Raw genomic sequence first — 24,790 nt, 5'->3', positions numbered from 1 at the left:
ATGAATCTGCTTTTATTTTGAGATATTTCAGGGTAAAAGTGTTTAAATATGTTAGATTCATTGCCATATTGCTGCTGCTGATTGACTAGGTCATACCGTGAATAAAATGTAAATTCTGATTTTTTTTTTTTTTTATGGGAATTCACAGCACTTCCTGTCTATCCATTGCTCCCAGTATTTTTCAATAAAAATATGGTTTTGAGGAGAAAATGTGCAGTGGCTTTTCCAGTGCACTTGGGAAGGGCATTTCAAGTAAAGAAGATATGCGAAAGGTGTTTTGTTTTTTGCTTGAAGAAATCAAGTTTTATGTTAGGTTGCACTGTTGGTGCAGGATATAGGAGCAAAAACAAGCATCAAAGTAGGGTATTTTGGGACACTGAAAAGTTTGAATAAAATACAGAAAAAAGAAGACAATGGAGTAAGAGAAGACTGCCACCTGCTTTGAGTTAATTTGAATTATAAGGGAGAAAAAGAGGGAAAAAAATGGAAGAAAAGTTAGCAGTGTTGTATTTTGAAGTTTAAACTACACTGTTCCAATTCTGCCAGGGAGAAGGACTGTTTTCTCCATTTCTTTGGGAGGGTCCCCTTGTGCAGTGCAACTGATGAACCATGAATCGCTTCAGGGGAATGCAGCCCTGTCACAAGTAATGGTGTCTGGTGCACGACAGCACAACAGACAGCAGCATCACTGCCATTCCTGTCTTAACCTTAACTGGAAGATGGACATTTGCTTTCATTCGTGGGAGGTGGTGGAATGGCTGTAGAACACTGGAGCTTATTTTTCTTTGTGTATACTACACATCAAAAATTGAAATAATTTTGGAAAAACTGAGCTGGAGTTGCAGGAAACAGGGTGATCTGTCTTTATGGGCAAGCTAAAGAGGAAAAACGGACAGGTGTTTGCAACTTCAGTGCATTTAGAGCTTACTCCAAAATGAAAGTGTAAATTGTCTTTCTGTACTCAGCTCTGGTGGAGGCTGCAGCTTTCATACACTGTTCAGCGTTGGGCCCTTCACTACAAAGAAGACATTGAGGCCCTGGAGCATGTCCAGAGAAGGGCAGTGAAGCTGTGAAGGGTCTGGAGCACAAGCCCTCTGAAGAGTGGCTGAGGGAGGTGGGATTGTTCAGCCTGGAGAGGAGGAGACTCAGGGGAGACCTTGTTGCTCCCTACAGCTGCCTGAAAGGACGTTGTGGTGAGGTGGGGTCGGCCTGTTCTCCCAGGTAACGGTGATAGGACAAGAGGGAATGGCCTCAGGTTGTGCCAGAGGAGATTCAGGTTGGATATTAGGAAAAATATTTTCCTAATACAGAGCTAGAGGAGCCATGGAAGGATTTATCAAGCTGGAGGCTGGTTAGCTGGGCAAGCATGACAAATTTGCCTTCCCCATTGCTGTGATCATCTCCAGTGGAAAGTTTCATTTTGAATCCAGGCAGTCTGATGACAGCAAGGCCTTGTTTAGAACTTGGCAATTGTGTTAATTTTCAAACAAAAAACAATGACGTATTAGAATTTGCAGTGACATTTTCCGTCTCCTGTACTTCCACCATATATTCTTTTGAAAACAGAAGAATCAAAATGTTTTTGGTGAGAGAATGACTGACACCACAGTCACCCATAAACTTCAGAAGTAACATTTATTAGGTCAGTGAACAGCTGGTAGGTCCTGGCCTCTCCAGCTGTGAGCATTTGGTGAAAGAACGCAACATGAAACACCAGGGAGCTCATGGCTGGGTTCACTGCTCGCTCACAGGGATGCATGATGCTAGAGAGGTTTTTGTGGTTTTCTGTGAAACTTCAGGATTAACACTTAATACCTGTCTTTGCCCTTTGAAACTACTTCCTGGGTGTGGGCTTAGCTTTCTTTCTTCTTCTTCTTCTTTTTTTTTTTTAATCTACCATTCCTACCCTCTTAAAATCTAAATTGCTTGAAGTTTATGTAGTATTTAAGCTCTCACCTTTGCTGTCTATGTCACCATTCTTCACCCAAATATGCAGACGTCAATAGCGAGGTGCCTGAAGTGAACCTAAAGCGGCCTCGTCCTTCTGTGCTCTAAGTCCTCCCTGGTGAGCTGGATTAGATGAAAGGTTCACCGTCCAACTCAGGTTTCGTGGCTGCATCTGGCCTCAGCTCAGAAGTTGCTGCTCTGTCCTGGTGTCCGCTAGGTCAGGAGATACAGCTCTAAAAATAGCAGCCTGTAGCTGGGCAGGTCCAGGAGTGACTGACTGCTGGGAGAAGAAATGGGTTAATATTTTCCTATTTCAAGGATATAATATAGAGGGGCAGGTAGAGCATTGCCTGACCATGTGCCTTCTTCCTAAGTTGCTGCCAATGGGAAAGAAGTGGAAGAGCTGTCATGCAGAGCAAGTCCCACTACCTCCTCCCGTCCTACGAAGCCCTGAAGAGAGGTTAAGAACTGCTATGTACAGATTACTAAAAAAATGAGGGTCAGTTTTGCACCATTATCTGCTATCTCTCATCAGAACTGTAAGCATATTAGCACTGCAGCTTGAAATCTTTCTGTACGTGTTCATGGATAGCAGTACGGACAGCAGATATGGAAGGGCCATTAGTTTCACATCTAACAGACTTGTATGCATGCACAAGTATTTTGATACTCAGAAATTAAAAAAGTTTGCTTTGAAAAAAATTCAGACCTCAAAGAATAAAGCTTTGGTAATTTCCAGCTTTTTAATAATTCTAAAGGTTAAAAGAGTCATTAAGAAAAGGTTTTGGCATGAAGAGATTTCAAGAAAACACTGCTTGAAACTGCTAGATGTGTGTCCCTTAAATGACACTGATGCTAATGGTAATTGATCACCATCACTTTGCTTTCATGGAGTCCCAAGTGATAATATTGGTTGTTTTGTTTAGGTTTGGGTTCTTTTTTGGTGGTCTAATGCTGTTATTATAGAAGAGGCAGGGAGAGAAAGGCCCAACAAACCAGGTCTTCCTGCAGTCTCTCCACCATCGGTACTTACAAATTCACCAGTAATTTGAAATGCTCTGAAACACTCTTGTTTCCATGGAGTGAAGCAAAGAGTTACATCAAATGCAGCTGCACCCTTTATCATAGGGTACAGCACCCTGAGCATGCTGTGATCCTCAGCCCCCCCCCCGCCCGCGGCAGGAGCAGCACAGGCCAGCCCTATGACCCCCCTCTTAGGTCAGGCCAGACAGCGATACTGGCGGATGACGATAATCCACTCTGTCGCGGGCTCAGCTGTGCGCGGTATGCGGAAGCAGGATGCCACAGCAGCACTTGGGATCTGTAATACTGCACTCAGCCACCGCTGGCAGCATGCTCAGAGCAGGTGGCCATTTTCAGCACCTGGGGACACAGGGCTGTCAAGGGAAAGGCAGGAGGCGCTTTCCTGGCCCCATGTCACCAAACCGTGTGGCCAAAACCCACCTGCAAAGTAGCAGCTTCCAACATTTACAAGAATCCCCCCCACTTCCTCTCACCCCTGCCTGGCCACCTGTTGCCTCCCCCTGTGCACCAGACAGTACTGACAACGTACATATACGCTACTTAGATCTACAGTTTTTTGTACACATATTTTGAGTAAATTATTTAGGTCACATAGAAAAGAATGTGGCAACATCAGATGTCTTTTTTTTTAAAAAAAAAAAAAAGTTTATTTTCCACAAGTAAGAGCAATAGGAAAAAAATTAAACTGTTTTCCACATATTGTTTTCTTAAAACAGAGTCTACAAGAACATATTCAGCACCAAAACTAAAAAAAAAAAAAGAAAAAAAAAAGAAAAAAAAAGAAAAAAAAGAAAAAAAATACATACAGCCATAGAATATAATCTATAAAGCAAACATTTAATATTGCACTTTGTTTCTCTAACGTTTGGATTTTACTTACTTTTTCCTAATTCAGATCAGGATCCTATATAAAATACTGGGCTATAACTGTGAACCTCATGATTTATAATGCTGAGAATTGACCAATACTTATGGAAGAGTAATGCCTCTGAAAAACTAAGAATTTAAACAGAATTTTTTTACTTTTTTTTATAAAGTGATAGAATTTTTCACTCCAATCACAAAGGCTGTGAAGCCATGTCAATTACTATATTGGTCAATCCTGCTTCATATGCAATTCTCCATCGTATTGTGGTAAGAACTTTAATGCTATGTGTATCAGAAATTGTTCCCTAGTCCGTTACAACAACAAAAAGGAAAAAAAAGTAAAACCACCAAATGCCCTTTTATGCCAACGATCCCCTTAGCTTTTTTTGTCTTGGTTGGAGAGGGTAGAGAGAAGGGACATTCACAAAATTGGCCTAGTAACGTAAGACATCACCCAATTTCCTTCTTGTCCAGTATTCTTGCTCAAAGTCCAAACTTTTAACTGAATCACTTAAAACGTGACTCATGTGTTATCACCCTGTCATCGTTTTTGAAACATGAATTTTCTTTCATGTTCTTGTAAAGGCCACTTATGGAAAAGCCTATTGTGTCGTATGCATGAAGCCTTAAAAAGAAGGCAGAGGTTTTTAAGAACAAGCACCACACAGAACACCAGCCTCCTCTATCCCCCTTCCGTCTGAGCTTTTATTGCACAAGGAAATAGACACATGATGGATTAGACCTTGATTTGTTTAAGTGGTCAATACCAGAAGCGTGTCCCTTTGTACATGGTCTGTGCTACACGAGTTCTGAAAAGGGAAGCTGACTTTTATAAATCTCTAGGCAAGGAAGTGCTGGTATCTGTGTTAGCAGATGTAATGGCTCCAGTGCACTCTTTTCTTCCTAGGGGTACACTCAGGGGCAAGCACTCTGCATCATTTCTTGCACTCTGAATGAATGCATACTGAAACTGGCTCTTTTGCTTTAAAACTCTTGAGAGTACCACAGAAAATGTAATTACTGAAGCAATTCTCAGCTAACTAATACCCACATATGGCTGGTAACACTGATCTTCCCCCACTTTAATTATACTTCTACTCTTACTATTTTTACAGTATCATAAACCCTGAAGATAATACAAAGTGCACAAACTGAGCTCTTAGCATAGTCCAAGCTTTTCCTGCAGTCTGAAATATACTTGCTACTAGAGACTCATAATATATAGTATTTTTGGTGATTAGGTAACTATGTAAAAAAATAAATTTACTTTCTCTTCCCATCTCTACTAGTTGAAATATCTCTCTGCCTGTGAATCCTGGACAGCATTAGCCTATTTCCTTTTAGATTTCTTTTGAGGCTCAGCTGGTGTTTACTGGTGCTGCTTTCACTTGTGCCTTTATTGTTTTTATTTTTTAAAGCTTCACAACTTGAAACATCTCTTTTTCATAATGCAGGAAAAAAAAAGGGAATGAGGGTGGCTTTTATAACTTTTGTGTATGTCCCTATTGCAGATCCCCCTCTCAAATAAAGAACTAAAACAAAACACACACAAAACAAAGAAGTAACTAAACAGTGCAACATAACAAAACAAATAGCATTTCAACAGTTTGGCAAGTGATGAGTTCACCTGAGATTAAGTGATTTTTAGGCAGTCTGTAACAAAATGCTGCTTTGCGATAATAGTAGAAAGGCAACAAACTCTTAAAGAAATCAAGAAGGTATACAATCTTGACAAAGTCTTAGTCTCCTTCTGTTATCTCTCCATCCCCCAACCCTAATATATCCCCATTATGTTGCTTATCTACTACAGTAGGCTGCAAAACATACAGCAAGAAGGATTGGCTTGAAGGCATTTGATGTTTGTAAATAAATCCACGACAGGATCCAAGCTGAAGAGGTGATACGTGACCAGCCTACTAGGACAATTCTGAGCATGTGCATATGCAGGTAAAGTCCAGGCTACATTAAATTAGAAAAGAAAAAGTCAGTGCATTTGTCAAAGTCCATAGCTGTTGTTTTTTTGTTGTTGTCAAAGCTTTCTTTTGCTCCTTCTTGTGCAGACCACAAACAAGTAGAGGGGGGTAACAACAGTGCGGCATAAATGAGAAAAAGCTGTAGTGACACTGAACCGCACAAAATAAGCCATGAGCATGTGCAAATCTTCAAAATCATAAGAGAAAGCCATCCCTCTCTTGCAATGTGGTTTGAGTGTTTTGACACACATGACTGTAGGTTAGTAAGGCTGCTCCTAGTATGTGCCAGTATTTAAACGAGAAGAAGGGGAGGGGAGGGGGTAAGCTCAGGTCTTCAAGCAAGTGGAGCAGTCCTACAATGTTATTGTAGGCTTCAAAGCATAATCACAGGTTGTTTTCATGTATTCACCATACAGGCAAGAGCAAAACCACTTTCCTCTAAAGTGTCTCCACTGTAACGCCTTGACCTTCAACATGGCAGGTATGATTCAAAACCCAAGTCAAGTCAGCTTTTTATGGACTCCTTCAACGAGAAGGGCAAGATGGTCTGTCATCTGTAGGCTGATCTGGGTTTGGATCAATCTAAACACAGGAAAAAAAAATAATTGAGGTTATTTTAGAACCTGTTACAGAAAAAATAAATCAGAAGTTCGAAGACAATCAAGGTCACATGGCATCGTCAATCCAAAGATTACTGAAATTACTAGGAAACTTCAAATGATGACTTACTGACCAGTACTAGTAATTATAACAAAAAATTCCATACTACAATTTGAGGGCGATTTTTGATAATTTTATGGAAAAGCAAGAACTAATAATGAGCTCTTGGAAAGCTCAGCTTCAGTAGCACAGAAATCTTTCCTGCAGTTTACTGTTGGGAACAGAACATACACACCACTAAAAATGTCATTTAGAACTGCTTAATTGATTTTAAGATCTGCTTCAGACTAGATGAAATTTTCGGTACAAGTCCATTCTACTTTTAGAAGTAGTTCATCCTTGAATTTAAATACTCTACGTATCCTATTCTTCAACTCTTCTTCCTACAGAAGTAAGAAAAGGTACAACCTAACTTCTGTCTCCAAACATACAGTTCCACTATACACTGTACTTTTAAACAATGTTCTTCTGCAGAACAGCTCTCAGAGAAGCTTCTCACACTTGAAAGAAATGGCCTTCTGCCCACTAAGAACTCTGCTTCAAGGGGTTAAAAAAAAAAAAAAAGAGAGGGAAGAAGTATATCATGCTACATATTGCTGTTTTTATTAAACTAAATGAATTCAGGCAAGTATTAGCCAAAAGACACTACTCTTTTTTGTCCTCTACCGCTGCTTTTACCTGAAAAACGATACAAATAAGTGAAACTTTGGAAGATATATCATGGGCTTTTACAGTATTAAATATACAGTCAGAACTTATAAAGAACCATGGAAAGAATACCTTTGTCTTTTTTTTTTTTTAAACATTGGGCTTCAGAATTTATAAATACACAGAATCAGATGTGGAAAAAACTCTCAACTTATTTTCACCTGTTTAAGAGTTGACAATATTAGCACACTGTGCATCTATGGGCCCAAAATGCTGTGCTGAACAACACAACATATTGAATGTAGCTACAGGACAAGGGGAAAAGGTTTTAAACTGAAAAGAGGATAGGTTTCCGTGGGACACTGGCACAGACTGCCTGGAGAGATTGTGGGTGCCCCTCCCCTGGAAGCATTCAAGGCCAGGCTGGATGGGACTGTGAGCAACCTGATCTAGTGGGAGGTGTCCCTACCTATAGCAGGGGGTTGGAACTAGATGATCTTAAAGGTCCCTTCCAACCCAAACCATTCTATCCTTATATGAAAATACTGCATTCTATATATGAAGTTGCTAAACTGGGTGAGTGTGTACATGTACATAAAAGCATGTTGCTGTCATTTCCAAACAAAAGTTTGGGAATTTCTAGAAATCATGAGACTGGTGAGGAATCCTGTCAAGGCTTCCAAGCAAGGAAGCAGGATGACAGTTAAGACACTTGAACAGGGCAACGTTCAAATTTAAGGTTGCACAAGTCAGGTAGGAAGATACTGAACATAATCCATGCTGTGAAAAAGATATGGAATATTCATGATAGAATTTATTGGTAACTTCATAAGAAAAAAGTAGCTGCCTTATTCATTGCCGGTTCAACTTTTTAGGTTTTTTTCCTGACACTTCACATATTGCGCAATACAGATTTAACAAGTGTGTATGTTGATTCATTTAGTCTGAGGTGCTTACTTCTGAATAAAGTGGTGGAGGCAGAAAGCGGAATTCTTGGATGTACGCAAATAATGGTCCTTGCAGTGCTCTCTCAAAGTCATCACAAGCAGCTATAGGCGGGAGGCTGGACTGTCTCTGTTCCTCTGTGACCACTTCTGCATAGCTAGGAGGTGCTGCAGGGAAAAGGTACGTGCAGTTCAAACAGCAGTTCTTACGCACGTCAGGATGAGAAATAGTATTATTATTCCAAGATGCATCAGCAAGTAGATAAGCGACTTCAGTGACACAATAAAATCGTTGAATATAAAAGGGGTAGTAAGGGTAGCTTTATTTTATTCTAACATTACGTTCAAGTTTAGTAACAGGCTAACATCTGCTTACTGTGGCTTAATTAACTTCTCACTCTTTAAATCCTCATATATAAAGCACAACCTGAACATTGAACATTTCTGTACAGCTAGGCATGAAGAACTGAATGCAACCCTTGACCCTAGAAATGCATGACTAAGTAGTGAAGTGATGCTTATCAGATGTATGTGACAATATGGGAAGGAGCTAATCCTTTAAGAGAGACTTCCCTTTGACAAGAGTAGCATCTTCTCACTAAGACTTAAGTTAGTGAGTTACTACTAAGACTGGTAAATAACACCAGAAACTAGTTCTGTTGTGAGTTACAATGCCTTATAACTAAAGATGCAAACAGGATACTGGAAAGAGAATTACTTCTGTACAGGGACAACAGAATCTTGTGCTTTTGCTTTCAACAGCTTCTACACAGCTGGATAACAACTACTTTTTCCTACAGAGAAAGCCAAGGAGAAAAGGAATTCTGATCCAACTCAAGCAGGTGGCAAGAAAGCATCCGCAAGGGACTTCCTGTGGCCTTCATTATTAAAGGAGGTACTCTGGGTCTGTTAACATGACAGCAATGAACAAAGCATACAAAATTGAAAGCAACAGGACTAGCAAATTGATTAGGATTTGTGTTGTCAATTTACCTTCTGGTCTTTCAGGCAGTGTCAGACCAAGCCAATTCATGTTCATGCTACACTGGCTGCTCACACTTGACGTCCTGCTACCAAATGGGTGTAAAGGAATGGTACCAATGACCAGTGGTAAGTTAAGGAATAAATCCATGGCTCCTGGAATATCAACATAGACCTAAACAAACAAACAAACAGATGTATGATTACAATGTATATTTGAGTCAATACTGAGTCTGATAAACTCATTTTGCCATTACATTCTCCACAAAGAACTTGTGTATAACTGTCAGCTTTAGGGTGCACATCATTAAGGAGGCAAGTTCCACAACTTATGAAGCAGGGTTCTTAACATGAGTCTACACACAAAAACATCATCTATTCATGGCATTTGCTTAGATAAGATATCACAACTGTTTAAGAAACCATATGATTTAAGTCAAATTTACTTATAAAACTCCTGCTGGGATACTAATAGTAGGTACTAGGAGATGTATTATTTTGTAGCTAGCATAAAAAGCTTTGCTAGGAATTTTTAAGGACAACGGAAACCAAACATGCTCCAGCATACCATTAGTGAATACTCCACACGGATTATACTACAGTCAAGGATTGAAGGGGAAACAGGTGGAATTTTCAGCACTTTCCCATTCCAGGTTTCTGTTTTGCCGGATGATAAAGATTCTCCACGCAGGTTGGCAACAAGCTGTTTGACTTCCTTCATTTTTCCCTTGGCATAAAATGCCTGTGTTTGGTAAATGGCTGCCTTTGGCACCACCACACGGGAAGAGCAGTTCTCAATCTCAGCAAAGATCTGAATTGATTCACCTGAAACGAAACAGAATTTAATGTAATGTTGGGATTTATTAAGCAGCTTGAGTGAATTGCCACTTTCTTGATATCGTTACAACACACTAGACTCTGCTATACCTTTAGAAACATCCATTGCTAGTAAAAGAAATAGGATCAGCACAAGCTAATCTAGAAGAAATAATGAATAACTGAAATGGAAGCAAACATCCTTCAACAACCTGGAAACACAACTAGTACTCTACAACAATACACCAAGACGATGGCTGAATGTAGACTGAGATGCTAAGGGTAGTTTTAATATTTTGTTTATATGAAAGCAGTTTTAAAAGGGAAGGAAAAACACTTCCTATAAATACTTTTGTTACGTACCTGGGGTGTAGCCCTTCCTTTCAATTTTGGCACTTAAGGATATTGGGCCTGAGGTACAAAACCAACAACAGAGAGTCTTTTCTTTTGTGCCTGCTTGGGGTGACTGCAAAAAAAAGAACAACATTGGCAGCTTAATTAAGAGTTCTGTGAATCTGCTCATATATTTTAATCCATACCTCAAAATTATTTCTGTTATGGATTTACTGTTACTTATTTTAACAAAGTTTGTTTCATTTATAATAAAAAACCTCAAGCAATTTAAAAGGTGCTACACAGACACACAGCATGTCCTATTTCACTGCTCTTTCAACAATTTTTTTCTGCCACCCTCCAAACTACTGCCATTTTTAAAAGAGTGTGTGACTGTAAAATAAACACTATGTATCTTCAAAGACTTTATAGCCTACATACACCAACATACTGTTGGCAAAGCTTCCTACTGGAAGGCCTTCCCACTTTCCATTACACAGCATTTCAGAAACATGTAACTAAGCTGAAGTACCATAACCTTAACTCTTCTGACTTCCTCTGTTTCTGAATGCTCTTGTCTCATCCGTAATGAACAGACTTCATTTTACATGGTATCAGGATTTCGGATTTGATCCAAAGCCCATTAAAGTCAAATGAGAGACCTTTGATTTTAATGGAGTTTGTGCAAGGCCGATGTTCTGCAAGTGTGATTTTTCACTCATACACACAAGAAACCTATTTCAATGGACTTCATTTTTTTTCCCTCTCAGAGATTAGTTTGAGGAAAGGGGAAAAAAAAAAAAAGAAATTTTAAGCCAGATTGAAATCAGCTCCTTATTGAAAGCGGTTGCGATATTAAGATTTTAATAAAAATGACATTTCTGAAAAAGATCATATAGAATTGTGATAATTTCTCCCCATTGGTAGAAAACCATCCATATGGAAATTACGCATGCCAGTACATTTTTCACTTTGCATTTTTAAGTTAGCAGTCTCTCACTAAAAGGTTCTTTGAAGTTACACTGTTCCTTCCATAGATCATTCAAAATTGAAGTGGAACAGCTGACAAATATTTCCCTTTTAAAGAGAAATTACAATTTAGCAGTATTAATTTTAAATTGACAAAGGTATCTTACACATCTTAAAAATGAAGCAACTCCAGGTACAAGATAACATCAAAACAGCAGTAATTAAAGAGTTGCCAAAGTGATATAATACTTAAAAGATCAGCTGTTGTTAAAAACTAGTAAATAGGTATTAGATAAAATTCAGTGTTGATATTCTTTCTTGTATTTTACTTATTTTTATGTCAGAAAAAAAGAATGAGTAATTCTGTCAATTCTTACCAGTAATGAAGGAGTGTTGATATCTATATGTTCAAAGACTGTAAATTCCTTCTTTAATTTTACTGGTAGAAGCCAAGGCCTATGCAATTCGGCTTTCACCCAATAGCGCACACTGCCATGTCTGCCTTCGAATGAGGTAGCAAGTGGTCTGTGCAGGACACAAAGGTCAAAACTGAGTAAAATCTTTCTCACTCTTTATAATAATGATATAATCAGATTAGGGATTAGTATGTAGAATTCTATTTTTAATGCACTGTAGTACTTAATGAAGCGTAACTTATTTGCAAAGTTTCCATATCTGAGCAAAATTCAAGATTAAAGATGGGAGAAAAAATCATCTCCAATTCACCCTAATTTAGTTTTGTATAGATTTTAAGAATCAATTTAAGAATTGTACTAGAAAATGCCAGGAGAGTTCACATTTCCTTTAAACTCAAGAGGCCGCTTTCATATCCACCACGCCCTTTTAAGGCTGCATTAAGACTACCAACTTAAAATTAGCAGCAGTATCAACTGGTTTGAATACTGTATTTTTGAAGTAATTGTTTGTTGTTTGATTGGCTGCTACCTCAGTGTCTTCTTTTAGCTGTTACTGAATACAGTAGTTTGTATAATTTTAAGTAAATATTTCAAATGACAGTTTTGAATAGAGAGAGGTTATCAGAAGTACCTTCCAGTTCTCATCTACTCCAATGAGAGCAGTTTAAAAAAGTTTAAACTGCATACAAAATACATGCATGTGTTTGTTTAGTTATCATATGAACACGTGCAAAATTATCAGGACTACTCCACTCTGAACTTTTTAGAGACTAATGAAATTCTTTTAAGATATCTGGAGGAAAACCATGGAAGAATCTCTAAACCTTTCACCTTTGCTTTTAACATCACAGAATTCCATTTATCCCTAAGTAACAGTATTCTTCCTTTTTTTTTTTTTAATCCAAGAATTTTTGTGTTTACATTTTGAGTAAACAAATTACGTGCAAACCTTCTGTATTTTCTATCAGGAACACTACTAGCCATTCTAGTACTTTACTTAAATGATTCTTTGTCAGTTATAGGTACTACATCTGTTTACGTTTCTGAAACTTTTCCAGTCTATACTCTACTGTTGCTCTGTATTTTTTTTTTAATTAACTTTGGAAATACACCATTGATAGGAAATCACAGGAAATGGTAAATAGGTGCCCAACTCCAGGCCTTTAGGCTTTAATACCAGCCATTGTTTTTTCAGTGTTATCAGAAGCTGGTTGCACAACTGTTTTTTCAGGTTACTTATAAACAACTTGTTCTAGCCACTGGTTGTGGTACTTCGATTTCATATTAAATATTTCACACTAAACTATTATCCGGCTTTTTCATCCCTTCCAAATCAAGGGAAGATAAACATTACCATTTTTACTTTTTGAAGTAGAGATTTTCACATAACGGCTAATTGCCTCTGGTGATTTCCACATATGCGGGTCTTTCTTAGTACTCCAGCAACTATATACTGTAAAGTTCTATGCTGTTTGCTTCCTATACTGACCCATGAAGTGGTTGTGAACTGCAGGTTCTATTAAAGCCAGTGCCTCTAATAAACAGATTGTTTGCCGGCTTTAGTATTAGGCACTTAGCTATTTCATGCAACACTGTCTGCCAAATTTACCCAACTTGAATGACTTCACTGCTTGAATTTTACAAGAAAGGCTCCTTCCTCTCCCCTTTTTCATCCATTTTCAGACTGCTGCTAACCCTTCCACATTTTGTATTTTAGCTCTCACTTCACTTCTGCTTTCTGAGACAAATGAGATGAAGAATGGGAACGTTCCTCAGTTCATCCACTCATTTATCTGCTTATTTCCATCCAGCCTCTTTGTACAGAGACCAGCTTGAGAAGACACATCCCATTTAATCTGCAACAATCTCCTCTTTCATTGTTAGTTGAAATAGCCACTTCTGTTCCAGTCTGAGCCTAGATAAGCAAGTTGGGGTCTTATCACCAGTTCTGCTGGTCTGCAAGGCTCTCTTGGTTACATTAGAAGGTATCTCAGCCACTCTGCTGGACTCAAGCCAGTTAAACTTCACTCCTCCTGGGAGGGGTTAAAATATAGGAATAGCCAGTCAGTACAGCTTGGTCAAGAGTGAGTGAGCCACCAGGCAGCAATGTGCTCTCATTTTGTGAAGTTTGAAAGCAACCTCTTCAGCTGAAGGAGATGATGTCCTCTGCTGCACGCTGCAGCACAATTCCTGCCACCATTGAAAAGGTTTCCCCTCCACCCAAAGCAGGCGTGTCTGTGGGCATCGCACTGCCCCAGCAACGTGGTACAACTAGGCACTTACGTCTGTGGAAGCTCAAAGCTGAATGCATATTCGTGCCTTCCCGAAGGGATCGTGTGAAGGCCTTCCTCAGAGTTGTCATCATCTAGGAGGAAAAAACCCAAAATGCTATTCCACTGGCACTCATTTTACAGAGCAAAATGTATCACATAGGTATCAACTGCAGAATAAAAGGGATTAGCAACCTCATTGTGATGCCTTAAACACAGTGTCCCAGAAACTACAGTTATTGAACTCAAGGTGTGTGTAACCTCCCAGGTTCACCTGGAAGCAGAATCTGCTTTAAATTCATGCCTCTCAACACTGTCACAGCTGTCATTCCAAGGCCTGCCAGAAAGACTGGTAGTGAAAACCAATCTGATTTTCCACAATGATTCTCATTTAAAACTTAAGATGAAATAGAGACAGCTTTAATAACACTAGGTTACCTTACACTCAAAGCTAAGCCTGATATGTAAAATACATTTAGTAATTCGGTTCCTTTTTTTTTTTTTTTTTTTTAAAGGGAAAAAAAATACTGCTTGGCACCAGCATCCAATCACAAAAAAGAGATGGCCACAGAGTGTGTGTGGAGGGATAGAGGGGAACAAGCCAAATAAAAAGAAGTTGCAAACCACCACCTGGGAAGTACCAGAGAAATTCAGAGCCACGGACAAACGGCAATCTGCCTGATCAGTGCTGCCCGGAGCTAACCCATCAAAAACTGTGGTGTTTAACTCAACCTTCCTCGTAGAGCAAATATTTGCTAGTTCCAGCAACAACACCAGCCTTCGACTGTGGTCACCATTTCTTGTACTGCTTAAAACCCTACCACAGATTTGTGGTTTATTCAGGTATCATTACCATAAAACCAAAAAAATGCTGACTCCATCAAAATCGGAAGTTGGGAGAAAAACGGCCGTGGGCACCTCCTACCCAGGAGGGCTGGGATACCGACAGGTACCGCGATCGTCCGAGGACAACCGCTTACTGCCAGCAGCGGGAGGCACTAATGGAGGAGGCACAAAGGGAGATTTTAGGCTCCCATTGTCCTACAAAAATACGGTGTGGCAAATATATAGGCATACGGCATTGCTCAATAACCCCGAGGGGGGGGGGTGAAAGGAATCTCGAAAAACTGCTTAAAATGTAAGAGAATAGCAAAAAACACGCAGGGAGGCATTCTCATAAATGCACCTCCAGCTCGCCGCGACTGAAGCGGACTCAGGAAAGCGCTCCGAGGGGGCGATGCGACGGCTCCTGCGACGGCTGCAAGCGGCTTTCACGTCGTTTTATTGTTTTACCGCACGTTCTCGGCCCGCACACCGCCCCGGCCCCGTCCTGCCAGCTCAGCAGTCCCGCCGAGCCGGGCGGCCACGGCGGAGCTGTGGTAAACAAGTGCTGAGCTGTCAATCAGCGGCCCGGCTGGAGCAGGAGAGGACCGGCCTAAACCGGCGCGAGCAGATCCCAGCCAGCCGCGCATATACATACAGTATACATTACACTCGCCGCAGTCGCTCGGCAGCTCCGCTCGCCGCCCAGGGGGGAGGAGGGAAGGCGGGGGCGGGGAGCGAAAAGGGAGAGGAGCCGCCCGCGTCCTGCTTGCCCCGCCGGCCGCCCCGCTACGTGCAGCGGCTGGACCCTCCGGGGTGCGCGCGGCCATCGCTGTAGGGCGGCGGTCAGAGGGCCGGGAGCGGAGCCCGAAAGGTGGCACCGAAACCCCCCGCGGCCGCCCTGCCCTATCCTCAGGGCTGCCCGGACCCGTGGCCCCTCGTCCCCCGCCGCAAGCCGGTTGCGGGCAGGGGGATCCGCGCCCTCGTCGTGGCGGCCAATCAGCGGCTGGCATCGCCTTAGCAACAGGCCAACAAACCGCGGCCGGCCAATCGGAGGCGCGAGGGGGCGTGGCCTCGGCCGCCAGCTGCGGGGCGAGGCGTGAGGCACAGTCATTGAAACTCGGCCGCAGGGCCGCGCGGCGCCGGGCATCGCCCGGACCGGGGGGTGCTCGCTCAGCTCTGCGGGGTCCCCGCGCCGTCCTCCGGGCTTTGTTCTCCGCACGGCCGCACGGGCACAGCCGCAGGCTGCGGCCACAGGCTGCGGTCACCTGCAGGGACTTTAGTGCGGGGGAATTGTTTGTGAGGAGGCAGCTCGGTGGGAGCTGGTTGCACGGAATAGCGATGTTCACAGATAGTCGAGTTCTGACTCCCGAGTTCGGCAACGTCGGTAGATTTTTAGGAAATCGCTAACACCGACGCAGCCTGCAGGGAAACTCATCGAAAATCCCCGAAGAAAAGGGGAATAATCCCTCAGTGCCCCGCACATTGCGGTGGGTATGCAGCATGTTGAAGGAGAAAAGGGGGGAAAAAAAAAATAGCGAGCGGCCCCGAATTACATAACCAGTTTTAACATTATTTTCCTGTGCTAGGAATTAAGTCATCGCCACCACCTGACGCGCGCAGCCAATCTGCGGCGCCGAGCGGGAGCACCCCCCCCCTCTGCCCAGGACCGGTCCCAAACAGGATTGAACCGCTTCTAACAAAGGGTGGAAACTTCGCAAAAACAAGCGCCGAGTCCGCCGGACCGCCGCGATGCGGGCGTGGGGAGGGCGAGACGGGGCCCGGGGAGGGGGCTGCGGCGGGGGGGGGACCCGCAGGGAAGGGCAGGAGCGGACAGCGGGGGTGAAAGCGGAGCGCGCGTGCGAGAAGGGCGGCCCGACGGTGGAAACCGTCGCATCATCGGTCGTAGGGCTGCCGCCTGTCAGCGGGCCGGGTTCGGCGGAACGCAGCCCCCGGCTGACACGACACGGGGCTCCGCTCCTCGCCGGGCTGCGCTGCCCCACGCTCCCCGCTACCCCCTCCTAAACGGCTCTCCGTCCTGGCGGCGCCCCGGCTGCCCCCGCAGGTGACACAAAACCGGTTACAACCAGAAAAGCACCCCCGAAAGCCCCGAGACCCCACCGCGCCGCGAGGCTCACCTCTCTCGTGGCCGATGAGGACGTCCTTGTGGTTGAAGTACTCCACCTCCTCCGTGTAGTTCTGCGTGTAGGCAGTGTTGGAACCGGCGTTCCTCGACTCGGTCCAGCGCACCTTGGCGTGCCCGCGCGCGTGGATTTTGAGCGATTTCACTCTGATCTCCCCCGTCACTTCTAAATTGACCCTTCCTGAGACCGTGTCCCCGCTGGAGTAGACGGGGACATTGCTGTCATTGAGACAGTCAAAGCTTATTGTCAAACTCTTCACCTTCCCCAGCACCATGGTTTAGGGCAAAGCGTAGAAAAAAAAAAGCAAAAAAACCAAAAAACTGACTGTAAGAAAGCGGAAAAAGAAAATAAAAAAAAAAAAAAAGGAAAAAGGAAAAAAAAAAAAAAGAAAAAGAACCTAACGCGAAAAGCGACCCTCGCCGCACACCGACCGAGCCGACCTACAGCCCCAGCATGGGGAGCGAGAGCGGGAGGGCTGGGGCGGCCCCGGCCCTGCCGCGGATGCCGGCGCTCCGCAGCGCTCAGAGCGCTCGGCTGCCCCGCGCTGCGCTCCGCTCACAATGACGGCGCCAGAGCGCTGCCACCTCACTAAAAGCGCTGTGACAAACAACTCCCCCCCCACCCGACCTCTACGCGCTCGCGCATGCGCCGCACGAGCGGCGCCGGCCCGCCCTCTGCCCGCCCAACCGCCCGCCCTCTGCCCGCCCTCAACTGCCGCGGGTACCGCGCGCTGCTGCCTCACGGAGCTCCGGGAGCGCTCAGCGATGTCAGAGCCGTTGTTCAGGCTGGCAGCGGTTGAAAACGTATTGCTGTATTTGCCCGTTTTCCCTAGTAAGAAGCCACCCTTGACCCATCACCTGGCGGGGGAGCTCTATGCCTAACTTCAAACCGCCAACGTTCGGCCGCTGCCCCTGTCACGCCGGGACCGTCTGTGTGCGTGCACCACCGTGCGGCACGTGGGCGCATCGACGGGAACCTGCCGGAGGGGCGGGGTGCCGGGCAGTCCTGCCGGTTCCACCCGGTTCTGCCTTCCTTGTCGCAAAGACTTCGGGAGATGGAACTCTTCCCTTTTTCGTCTCCTCCAACGATCTGCACAGCTGAAAGGCCCAACTTTGGTTAGCAGGCACCCGCGTGGATATGTTCCTTTTGTACACACGTTGGTAAGGAGCGGACCTGCTTACATGGATGGGATATGGCACGTTCTCGTTCATTTCGAGTATTGTATCTATGTGCATCACTCCAAAAGTAATGCCTCCTATTTATTTCAGTTGCAACTACAACAAAGAGCACAACAACGCCATTTATAGAACAAATTCTCAGCTACACAGTCACCATCATTAGCTGTGCATTTTCGGCAGCCATGACCAGCCTGCATGCCACGCTTGTAGCAATACACACCGGCAGAGTTGACCCACTGTTGCTGTCACCACTGCTGAAATGCACCACCCAGCACCTCGCTGCGCTCACGTCCACTGTTTGATGTCCATCAGCATTCAGCAAGTGTCAGTGAATGACAGTGGGTGCCACTTCTGCGTGGAGGAGTAAAGTGACGCACCTTTGCCTCATTAACACTTTCATGTCAGACGCTGTTGTGTCACACTGCCCCTCTGCTGCCATCTGTTGCACAGCAACAAAACAGAATTTTGGTAGGAAAGTTCAATCTCTGCTGCCATACCACCAATATGCATCTCTGATGTTGCGGGCCAACATAATAGAATAGGAGACACAGCTTTTGGGGCAGTCCTCATAATTCAGTTTTCCCATTCCAGGCTTGTTGGAGAAGAATAAAATACTTTGATGATCTGCCAATAAATCAGCAGAGCTTGTGGTCCCAGTTTGCCTCCCCTCTCCTTAGGACTGCTGTCTTTGGCCAAACCATTTTTGGACGCTTAGCCCCAGCACTGCTGCCGTGATACAGGATGCATTCCATGTGTTTCGTGTGAGCTGGGTGCTGCTGATGAGCGTGTTGGTCAGCTTCAGGTGTATCATGTTTTACTAATTCATGGGCGGTTATGAGTCCTGCTGACAAGTCACACTGCCAGCTTTTGTCAGGCTTTTGTCAGTTCTTGGGTTGTGTTTCTGGAGGAAAACGCACTGGATGGTAACTTGCTTGTCAGATGTACTGAACATGCTGCAAACAACACCAATACAGCTGTATTTCATTGCAACAGTGACACAACTGCACTTAGGGGAAGTGTAGGGGATTGCAGACATAGCTGATCATTCTTTAGATGTTTTTCTGAATGCGTAGAACCCAGTCCACTGAATTTAGTAGGACATTTGGAAACCCATGCTATATGCTAAATTGCACAGCCTTTGAAGCTCTCTAATTTCCATATATTGCTATGCTGTTGTTCTGAGTTAATTAAAACATATCCTTAGTGATCAGATGGGCAGATTTACATGAAAGTTGACCCAGTTTTCAATGCTAATTCTAAATGCTTGTTAAAGCCTGGTGGGGAAAAAAAAAAAAAAAAAAAAGACACCAACAACTATACATCAATTTCATATTCACTCTGAGCTATTATATGTATGTGCATATTTGCACCCAAAGCACCTGAGCTGAGATCAGCTCTGCTTTGAAATAACATAGCCAGTACCCCACTCGGGACGCTTTCCTCTGTGTTGTTGATATTTGCTTTTGTTTTCCCCCTTCCTTCCCTAATATACCTTCCCTAAAAACACGAGTCTCTTTCCTGCAGCCTCTCACCTTTTTGCCCTTTCACTTAGGAGAATGGATTGGGACAGCATTTCCTGCATCGCATCTCATTGGTTATAGCAGGAACAGCTATAAGCTCCCAAATCACAAGATTCTGCTAGGAATTGTATAGTAGTTGGTATGTTAACTTAAAACCTCAGATTCAGGAACTGACGTGACAAGGTAAAGAATCTCATCTCTGGCAGAAACCTTTGAACCTGTTAAGAAACGAGTTAGTAAAGAGGTGTGAGTTCACCAGAACAGCTCAGAAATCAGGACACAAATGAAACAACCCATCTATCATTCCTTGATCCCATCACATCTCAAGCCGGGAGCACTCATCTTGGCTGCGTGCCGCACTCAGCCCTTTTCTCCCGCTCACCTCCCACGCTTCCTGCTGCCCGGGTTGTCCCGACTCGCCCGGGCCCGTGTCTCACCAGAAGCACCGCCCACCGCCTCCTTGCTGCTCTTTCTGGCCTTAGGCGGCCTTGTTGTTAGCCACCTTGTCGGTCACCTCGACTTCGTGTTCAGTTACGTGCAATTTCAACTTGCAGCCCTCAGCACATTAATTTGTGTAATTTAAATTTGGATCACTAAGCGTATTAACACAGGCTGACGTCGTTTGGTTAAGCGAATGTCAGAGATATTAAAATTTAGATCAACGGTTTTGCAGTACAGCGTTGCTTTCACAAGTACTGAAGCATTTCCAGTTCCCCTCAGCAGTCATGCATGCCGATGCAGTCCGTGTACGTTTTTTGCGTTCATCTGTGCCCCGGTAATTCGGTTACGTTGCGCCATCCGCTGGTAAGCAGGGTGAAGAGCCCGCCCTGCCGTTCAGCTTGTACCGGTGCGTTCTGGTAAACCTGCCACGCGGCACGGAACTGCTGCAGGCCTTGGCGGGCTGCTTTCCCTTAGCCTTCCGAATTCAGCACTCTGACACCCATTAAGATTCACTCATGGCCTGCTGGTTGCCGCCTCTTGCTTCCCTTGTTCCTGATTGTCCTTGTTTCTCACTTTCAGCAACTGCTTGTTACACAGTCTAATTCCTACTCACTCAGAATAGCATCCGCCCACATACTGTAAGGAGAATACCCCTGAATTTGAGCCCTCTGGACTATGAGCAACATTTTCTTGAGCAGTTTAGGGACTGAGAATCCAAATCTTTCTGTGTTGCAAGACATAAATTAGACTCTGAAACCAGATAGCTCCTTTTGAAAATTTTATCTGAGACTCACCGCCATAATTAGAGCATTTGAAAGATAACATCATTGAAGATGATTAGTATTTAAATAGGAATTAAAATATTGCTTTCTAAAAGCTGTATTAACACTAAAGTGAGATCAGTGTGATGACACCAAATCTTTAAATAACCTGCTTCTATTTGAATAGAGAAGTTGCTATGAAATGTAACTTAAATGAGTATTCAGCAACTATTCTCAGATTCTCAGTTAATCTTATTGAACATTCATTACTTCCACCTTCACCCCCCCCCCCCCCCCCCCCCCCCGCCGCCCCAGCCTTCCCCAGAGAACTGTCCTTGGGCTAAATATTATGTTTTTATCTACCTTGAAACAGGATTTTAAAAGTTGAATACAAATATGATAAAGTCGTACCATGTTAAATTAAGACCGAGCACTGAAGACTTAGTTTTTAAGCACTTGGGTTGGTTATTATTTGTCAGGAGGCTCCAATAACTTTTATCAGGCCCTCAAATTGGCACAGCCTCAGTGTCTGGCTCAGATCACTGCTTATAAAAGCGAGCCCTTCTCTTGCTTTCTGAGCCTCTTACATCCAGCCTGAGGTCTACCTTTTCTTGGGCAAATTTAAGCATTAGCTTCTAGTACACAGTTTGCTTCTTCTGTCCACATTAATCTGTGATGGTGACCTAAACATTCCATTTTACAAGGGATAGTTAAAATATGCATATTGTAAATCAGTGTGGAAACATGACTGCAGCACAAAAAATTCACTGAACAGTCTTTGCGCAAACAAATAGCTTATTTCTGATCTAACGTCTTGAATTTCCTGAAGCCTAGCTCTCAGAGGAGGTCATTATTGTGAGTTACTAGTTGACAACACTCTACTCTAGTGTTTTTGATTGCTAAGTTCTCTAGATACTGAAGGAATATAAAATTTTAAAAAGTTAGGCTAAAACCTTTTTTTTTTCCTCTCTCTCTTTTCTTTTTTTTCCTTTTTGCTGACAAAATCCAGGAAGGCAATGCTTTATTACTGGTGGTGTCAGTAGCTCCAAGGAAGATGGCGGTATTCCAGCCTTTATAAGATAAGGATCAGACCTCACTTAACAAACCGCTTCCTGAAACTGGCAAATTCTCCCTTGTGTGTCCTGTTTTTTGTGTTTTTGTGTATGCGTGATGGAAACAAGAAGAAAAGGAAAGGAACAGTTTGTAGAAGATTATGGAAAGAAAGAAAAAAAAAATCCTGGCTTGCTGGGTAGTACTGACTGCATTGCTTGAGAATCTTCACTGGAAAACTGAAAATCCGTACTGAGTCATCTCCATACTGATGCTGATCCATATGAGCTGCTCTGTCATCCGTGACTGCAGGTGTCAGCGTGTTCTGCTCTGTTTCTGAACAGTTCTGATTCAGATCTTACCCTGAGGATTTTGGCAACCTGGAGTCACACTCGTTCATGTCACAGACTCTAGTAGAAGGGTGTGGATGTACAATTGGGAGGCATTTAGGCCACCATGTCCAAAATCAATCCTAAAGCAGTCTTAGATCCAGAGGTATGACTGCAGGCCTTTGTATTGATGCAGCCTGCACTGGAGTGACTGTTAGTTGTTAGTGTAGTGGCACAGAGATGAAAAAACTTTACAAAGCGTCATGGATGGAAATAAGTACACAGTATACTTCACTTGTTAGAGAGAAGCAGGACTATTTCTAAATAAATTTATTGATATGAAATGAATATATTGCAGTGATTTAATAGCAACTTAACAGAATTTGAAATGTCTGGATACACTTGATTATTTACTTCATAGAGTATAGGTGTCCAACCTTTTGGCAGGCCTGGGCTGCACTGTGTGAAGGGGAATTGTCTTTGGCCTCGTATGAAAGATGTAAGATATATATAGTTAATGCATATGCGTAACTAAAGTTCTCTCTCTCTTTTTTTTTTAAATGTATTACTTCTAAAATTTTGAAGTACATACTGTTTTTTCTCATACTTCACATTGTATCCATGTTTTAGATTTTATCACAAAACGTTTAACTTATCATCTTACTTTCCTGTTAAAAAAAAATGTAGCCACTAAACACACAATTCAGCAAATTTACGAATTCTGAGAAAAAGTGAGTAAATGCAGGCATAATGTGCATCCTTTGCAAATCTGCCTTTAGCATGCTCGGATTAGCAAATTGACACGTGCTTGTTTAGGCAGTTATTATTTGTGTATTGCCTCCATGTGGTCAGAATAGCAGAAGCACTAATCAAGTGTGTATTGCAAAACTAAGTGAAAACATATCACAAGTTATTTTATGCTTTAGTGAGATTTCTGAGATGCTGAAAATTACAGAATTTTTCAGCTCTGCACAAGTATTCCGGATATTTTTTCTGCAGTGAATGCGTTAACTTATTACATGATTAATTTATTTTATGAAATAACACAGGCTCAAGTTTAATAATCAAATAAGAAAACCTATATTTCTGCTTAATAACAAGCGTGTCTTCACATGCACACATATGTGTAGGTAGGTTGAAACATTATTATGGGCAGTCACTGAGTTTTACTGACCAAGAGTCACAGTATCTTGATGTCAAGGTGCAAGGAAACTCTGCACAGATGTATCCTCAAGAGACATCCCTGAAGGGGGATTCTGCCATACAGGAGAGCTCAAAATATTCCCATTCATACTGCTTTTGCATCCTGACTTTCCATGCTCACTTGTAACGAGTCTGTCCACACAAGGACCCTGGGTTTTTTTGTGTGCTTTTGTCACGCTGCCTTTTGCAGCATCCTGCAAAATAGCTTACATTTGGAGTTGGTTTTTAAAAATTTATCAAACAGCAGCTACGTGACAGGCCTTTTTCCTCTCACCTTTCATTTGATTCATTAAGGGATGCTACTGTGCTTGTCTGTGTTTCAAATTGGAAAGTTATATACTGTTATTTTACCTAAAAAAGTAACCTGTTGCACATTTTGGTAAGCAAGGAATGCAGGAGAAGCGGTAGATTTTATTAGACTCATTTGTTGTCTGAAAAAACAGACCAGCTCTCAGCTCTCAGCTTTGTTTCAGATCTTCAGCAAGGCAGTATTTTTAGAAAGCAAACTACCCTCAGGAAAGCTGAATTCTGTTTTAGGCCATTTATTTTACTTCTTCTGAACCACAGTAATGAGCACATCCAACCTTCCCTTATTAGATAATAAGCACTTCAGTGATAACTGTGACGGTTATCGCTGCTGGAGAAATCGTACTGATTATTTCTGCTTATTTCTTGCACCTTCAGGCAGAAGGGATGCATCCCTCGACTCTGCTGGTGTGGACCCTGTACATGCACTGCCAGCTCATCTCGTGTGTGCGGAGTGGCTTCGGGATGTGCAGAAACACATACAGAGCTCAGCACAACAAGGAAAGACTTCCCAATCACAGCCAAACCTAAATGGCACCTCTGAGTTGGGCGTGGTGGCTGGGAATGTGAGAATAAGTGGACTTGTTTCTGGACATTCAGGATGGGACAAGGCACAGGCAGGAAGGGAAGTGTGAGAGCCCAGTGATGTGGTGTGAGCACAAGTTTGGGAGGAACTGATTTAGGGGGTTTTGGTGTCTTTTGGTGGGCAAAGTGACTACACTGAAGTGTTTGTGGGCAAGGGCAGAGTAAAGCAGGATAAGAATAGTAAAATCACACCAAACGTAATTTGTACAGGGAAACTGGTACTTACCCCTTTTATGGCATATTGTGTGTTCCACTTCTTTTCACACAACCTGACATGCCAGAAATCACACTATGTTTTTCCCTGTGAGAAGCTTTCCTCTATCCAGGCTGCACACCCCAAGTAAATACATTGATTTCCTGGCACCCCAACTCCAGCAGCTCTGCACAGCTGATCTGTGTCTTCATCAAAATCTGTGGACTACAACAGGTACCTGTACATTTACCTAGCCCTGTTTATGGGCTTCATTCTCAGATTCTCAATTCATGTTGATGCTCTCTGGACACACCAAGGTGCAACCATGGTGAGTGAGCTGCTGCTAAAAGGGATTTGGAGATTCAGATCGAAAGCATGAATGTCCATGCT

At 43.1% G+C, this 24,790-nt stretch overlaps 1 protein-coding gene and 1 long non-coding RNA gene across 3 annotated transcripts; one reads left to right on the top strand and one right to left on the bottom strand.

The window, feature by feature from the left end:
* Positions 1-3,624: 3,624 nt before the first annotated feature.
* ARRDC3 (arrestin domain containing 3) lies at positions 3,625-17,399 on the bottom strand. 2 transcript variants are annotated; one of them, XM_424699.7, is made up of 8 exons: positions 16,829-17,399; positions 13,882-13,963; positions 11,560-11,707; positions 10,244-10,346; positions 9,633-9,889; positions 9,077-9,239; positions 8,097-8,251; positions 3,625-6,413 (listed from the first exon to the last, which is right to left on the bottom strand). In XM_424699.7, exons 1-8 carry the CDS (start codon positions 17,106-17,108, stop codon positions 6,357-6,359), a joined length of 1,245 nt encoding a protein of 414 aa, XP_424699.2. In that variant the 5' UTR covers positions 17,109-17,399; the 3' UTR covers positions 3,625-6,356. The 2 variants fall into 2 exon arrangements, 1 of the variants encoding a protein (XP_424699.2); XR_006932464.1 differs by having other exon boundaries at positions 6,355-6,413; positions 8,097-8,288.
* Positions 17,400-17,869: 470 nt separating this feature from the next.
* LOC121108370 lies at positions 17,870-24,576 on the top strand. Its single transcript, XR_005842850.2, has 2 exons — positions 17,870-17,994; positions 24,001-24,576. It is a non-coding gene; the product is annotated as an uncharacterized LOC121108370 (long non-coding RNA).
* The last annotated feature ends 214 nt before the right edge of the window (positions 24,577-24,790 follow it).

Source organism: Gallus gallus, chromosome Z, assembly GCF_016699485.2.
Source record: "Gallus gallus isolate bGalGal1 chromosome Z, bGalGal1.mat.broiler.GRCg7b, whole genome shotgun sequence".
Lineage (NCBI taxonomy): Eukaryota > Metazoa > Chordata > Aves > Galliformes > Phasianidae > Gallus > Gallus gallus.
This window is presented reverse-complemented; position numbering and strand designations above follow the sequence as displayed.